This window comes from Dipodomys ordii, unplaced genomic scaffold, assembly GCF_000151885.1.
Source record: "Dipodomys ordii isolate 6190 unplaced genomic scaffold, Dord_2.0 Scaffold279, whole genome shotgun sequence".
In the NCBI taxonomy this organism is placed as follows: Eukaryota; Metazoa; Chordata; class Mammalia; order Rodentia; family Heteromyidae; genus Dipodomys; species Dipodomys ordii.
In genome coordinates, this window is record NW_012267495.1 from 48,723 (window position 1) to 54,133 (window position 5,411).

Below are 5,411 nucleotides of genomic sequence, written 5' to 3' on the forward strand. Positions count from 1 at the left end.
GGGCGTCCGGGATGCAGGGAGCTCAGTCAGATTGCTGTGAGATCACCTGGGCCCAGACCCTCGTGCCCACGATGCGCATGCACAGTGACAGTGCTCATGACGGAGCCACAGGGACCCGGCCTCCATCCCAGACGGGACATCCACAGGACTCCAGAGCCATCGTGATGGAGGAAACCCCAGGACAGACGGGGCCCAGCAAGGTCAGTCTACATGCACATGGCCTGTTGTCTGTCCAGTCCAACCCAGACTCCTCATGTCTACTTCCACGTCCCCATGGAGGACAGCAAGAGGCCCTGGTCAGGGGACACTGAGGAGTCCACCACGTTTCCAGGGTACCATCGGCTGAGCTCCAGGGGTATGGCCAACCCCTATGTTTTATGGCTTGGGTCCCCAAGTACATTTTGAGGTAGGGCAAAGAGAAAAGGAGCTGAGAGTATGCGGGTTACTGAGGGGGAAAATGAATTAATGGAAGAATTCTGAAGCCCCATGCCCAGTGCTACAGGTGAGGGAGAAAGGCAGGGTTTGAGGCCTGTTAAGATTCCTGACTTAGTGAGCTGTGCTGTTTTTGTCTCTGTATCTGTCTCTGTATCTGTCTCTGTGTCTGTTACTGTCTGTCTCTCCTATATTGAACTCAGGGCCTCTTTTGTGAGGCTCAAACCTGCCAATTTAACCATGTTTCAACTTTTCAAATCTTACTTATTTTTCTGGTACTGTGCTGTGGTTTTTCCTGGGGCAGGTTCCAGACAGTGATTCCACACTTGCCTCCTGTGTAGCTGGAATCACAGGAAACAGCGGCCACATTAAGCTTATTGATTGAGATGAGGTCCTCAAAATCATATTTCTCTCCTCCTCCCAAGTCTCTAGGATTACAGACACCAGGCACCATGACAGGCGGTTTCCCTCTTGTTCACAGAACAAATTCTGACTCTGTGAATCCTGGGATCTTTGTCCTGAGTCTCATGGGGTCACCAGGGTCCCTGAGTTTCTTCAGGATCAAATACTGGTCCACACTGCAGAGCCATTTTTGCTTCCACCGTGATACTCTGTTCATTCTTAACAGTCCCAGCAAAGGACTGGAGACATCACAGAGGAGTGCGGGTCATGAACTCAGGAGAGATGCTGTCACACTGTGGACACAGAGGCAGGGCAGACAGCAGGAGAGCAGCCCTGGGCTCTGTGTGCAGCTGCTCCTGAGCTGACCCAGCTCCAAGCTGTGCCGAGCGCCCCCTGCTGGTGCTGAGCACCCTGCAGGGAGGTTTGTGTCTGGCCCACACTGGATTTCCTGCACTGTGTGTCTAGTACAGTAATATATGGCCGAGTCCTCCACTCTCAGGCTGTTCATCTGCAGGTAAAGTGTGCTCTTGCTGTTGTCTCTGGAGATGGTGAAGTGGTCCTTCACGGAGTCTGCATACTCTGTGTCACTACTATCACCACTGATATATGAGAGCCATTCAGGCCTCTTCCCTGGAGCCTGGCGGATCCAGTGCATGTAGTAATCACTGAAGTCCAATCCAGAGGCTGCACAGGAGAGTCTCAGGGACCCCCCAGGCTGCACCAAGTCTCCCCCAGACTCCACCAGTTGCACCTCACACTGCACACCTGCAAACACAGAGAATCCTGGTCAGCAATGTTCACACACATCCACTGTTCCTCACACTCATGTCCATTTGCACACTCAGTGTCCCTTGCTCCCCATAAATCACCTTTCAACAGAGCAACAAGGAGAACCCAGCGCAGCCCCAGCTCCATGGTGCTGGTCTGTGCTCAGTCACTGGTGGAATCAGCTCACAGAGCTCAGGTCAGGGCTGGGCTGGTTTTCATGGGCAGAGGGACGTCCTATTTGCATGTCCTCTGCTATAAAGCAGATCTGAGGCAGAAGTCTCAGCAGGGCATTGCACAGAGGAGATGCAGGTGGAAGACAGAGTTTTTTAGTTGAGTGGAGAAACTATTAATTGGCTTCAAGAAAAACCATTGATTGAATCTGAATTTCTTTAAGAAACTTTAACTCTGATTCTGTTAGTGAAGAATGCTGAGCCACTTGCTTTTCAAATATATTTCCCTTTTCCTTTTGTCTTGTTTGTTACTGTGTTTATATTTGGGATGGTAAGGGGTCACATATAAGCTGGAACAAGGAGGAACAAACACAATAGTGATACTCAGCAGACACTGTGGAAAATAAACTGGAAATCTTATGGGTGGGGACAGGAGGGAAGGACTGGGAGAGAGCAACAGAAGGGGAAAATGGCTCATACAGAACTGCACAGTTTGTACCTGATTCACCTAACTGTAACTGCTCTGTACAACAACTACACAAAAAACAATTTTAAAAAATTCAATAAAAAATTAAATAAAACATTTTGATCTTTAAGTCATTTTATAAAGTCATTGCCGTTCAGTGAGGCAGTTTATGAGTACACTGAGGCTTGATCAATGTCACACCTTTCAACATTCCTGCCTCCTCTCCAACCTCCTCTTCCCTCTCTCTAATTAGTGTTTAGGACATGTATGCTGACATCATTGAACAAAGCAGTTCATGGATACAAGGCATGTGGATCTGTGTCATTCCTTCCTCACCTTTCCCCTTTGACCCACCCTTAGCTCAGTGTTCTCAATTCTGTGGCATAGGCACTGTATTCTTGCCTGTGTTCTCCACATTGTCTCCTTCATCCTTCTAGCATTTGCCCCTCATCTCTCCACTCCCAGTACCCACTTTCTGGTGCTTACTTTGTTGGTCTTTGACTTAGTCTTTGTGAAGAGCTATACTCTTTGATCTCTCCATAGGGTCTATTGTATGTGTCTCCCAGTGAGACATATAACAACAGCAAGAGAGGACCATTAGCATCGTTGTTCTGGGAAGCAGGGATGAGCTGAACTCTCTGCTCTTATTGCACATGGAGCACTGCTCTCATCCACGCACATTGTGAGAAACCTGTCAGCCAGGAAGGTGGCCACGCCAGACCCAGGTCCCCACCGCCACATTGTCCCTCTTCCTAACTTGTCTCTGAAGAGCCTTTTCTCCAGGTCTTTACACAAACACAGAATTGATACTGTGGCATGGCAGCCTGGCTTTTGAGTGACCCAGGACTGGAAATACCCCCAGCAGATCAATGCCGCACATTAAAAGCCAAGCCTGTTAAAGTTTGCAGTGGAGGTGTTGTATGGATGGAAAGAAATTGCTCACTAATTCCTCTCTGGCAACCTGGGTGGATCTGAGTGGGAACAGCCCAGAGAGGATGACATTCCACCACAGAGGCAGCGTCTGCAGCAGGGTCTGTGGGAGGTTCTAGATCTCTTCCTGACGGCCAATCGCAGGAGCTCCCACCCACCCTGCACCTCCACAGCCCACGTGCTCCAGGAGGACCTGGCCCCAGCCGGTCCTCAGTCCCATGTGCACAGGCTCAGGACAGTGAGGTGATGCAGGTGAAATCCCAAGTGACGACTGTTTTTACACTCATCCATGTCCCCTTAGCTACAGATATCCCCTGAGCTTCCCGCCAGAGTCCATAGAGAGGAGGACAGGACAACAGGGCACGCAGCCTGGGGACACCAGTGAGTTCTTCCCAGGCATGCAGGAGCCAGGGCCACAGCCTCATTGACCTCCAGGTCCTGGTACTGGGCCTAGGGTCTAGAAACTGAATACAGGCCACGTGTGCAGGGGATTTAGCGTGAAGGACAGGTGTGGACAACACAGACAATTAAGAACTCATGAGTCCTTCTAGAATCAAGCAGTGACCATATCCAGAACTGTGGCTGAGAATCCTATCCAACCTAGTCATCTACAGACCCCAGGGCCACCTCCTCATCACACCTGCAGCTGATGGTGGCTCAGCTCCCTGCTGGCCGAGTCTGCTGCACCTGTGTGTCTGGGTGCCCACTGGCTCCTCTCACTGTGCCTTGCACAGTAATACAGGGTTGTATCCGCGGTTCTCAGGCTGCTCATTTGCAGGTACAGCGTGCTTTGACTGTTGTCTCTGGAGAGGGTGAACTGGCCCTTCACAGAGTCTGCGTACCATGTGCTACCACCATCTGTATTAATTTCTTCTACCCAGTCCAGTTCCTTCCCTGGAGCCTGGCAGATCCAGCTCATCCAGGAATTACTGAAGGTGAATCCAGAGGCTGTACAGGAGAGTCTCAGGGACCCCCCAGGCTGCACCAAGCCTCCCCCAGACTCCACCAGCTGCACTTCACACTGGGCACCTGCAAACACAGAGAATCCTGGTCAGCAATGGTCACACACATCCACGGTTCCTCCCACCCATGTCCATTTGCACACTCAGTATCCCTTGCTCCCCATTAGTCACCTTTCAACAGAGCAACAAGGAGAACCCAGCGCAGCCCCAGCTCCATGGTGCTGGTCTGTGCTCAGTCACTGGTGGAATCAGCTCACAGAGCTCAGGTCAGGGCTGGGCTGGTTTTCATGGGCAGAGGGACGTCCTATTTGAATGTCCTCTGCTACAAAGCAGCTCTGGGGGGAAGTCTAGAGATTGGGCTCCCAGAGCAGAGGTGACTGTGCTGGAGGAGTTTGGTGACAATGGTCACCTTGGAGACATCATGACGCACTGACCATGTGCTGTGGTTCACACTGAACCTGCAGGTCCTTGGGAGCCTGAGGCAGAATGTGAGAACACTGAGAGCTGTCTGGGGTGCAGAGGGACACACATGTCCTCTCACTCTGCCATTGTGCCTGGTGATCGTTCTGTCAGCATTTCTGATCACAAACAAAACACAAAGTACAGCACGCCTGTGACCTCCTTGTGCACACGCAAGAGTGTATAACAATGGTGAATTGTTTTCACACTGGCAGCGTCTCCCGTGGTATGAGCTCCATGCCTGGTCTGGGCCTGCACAGCCAAGGAGGGCCCACAGTTTCTGGTGTGTTCCAGGAGAATGGTGCTCATCTGTGAGCTCACAGAGCCTCCTTCCTGAGCCGAGATCAGGTGTGGCCTTGCCGCATTTTACTTCATTCTGACCACCAACCAGGATGACCAGAGTTCAGGCAGAGGCTTGATAGTGGGCTCTGGTGTATTATTTGTTATAATCTATTTTTCTCTTTCATATATATTTAGTATTTGTGACGAAATCATGTCTATTGTGAACTTGTAATAACCTCAGTGAGTCACACTCATAACAAAACATAGGTAAATGAGTATTTGGTAACTATCAACAAGTGACTAGTGTCTTCTTCAAATTGTTTTATTAACCTTTTGATAGTTTCCTTGCATCAGTCTTTCGATTCATTGGTTACAGTGATTCCTAGTGCTGGCCAAGATGGTGAGCTGAATGTGAACAACACTTTTGTCCATGAACAAGAATCCACTGACACAAAGCTGAGCAGATTCTGAGGAAGAGAGGAAAGGAGCAGCGACAGGGAGTTCCTGGGGACCCAGGACATGGCAGAGAAGCAGTCAGGG

At 50.4% G+C, this 5,411-nt stretch overlaps 2 gene segments (V, D, J or C); both read right to left on the bottom strand.

Moving 5' to 3' along the window:
• Positions 1-1,014: 1,014 nt before the first annotated feature.
• LOC106001251 lies at positions 1,015-1,798 on the bottom strand. The segment is given in 2 exon segments: positions 1,015-1,599; positions 1,704-1,798. Coding segments are annotated over 2 exon segments (546 nt in total).
• A 2,004-nt stretch (positions 1,799-3,802) lies between these two features.
• Positions 3,803-4,383, bottom strand: LOC106001245. The segment is given in 2 exon segments: positions 3,803-4,197; positions 4,302-4,383. Coding segments are annotated over 2 exon segments (441 nt in total).
• Positions 4,384-5,411: the final 1,028 nt, after the last annotated feature.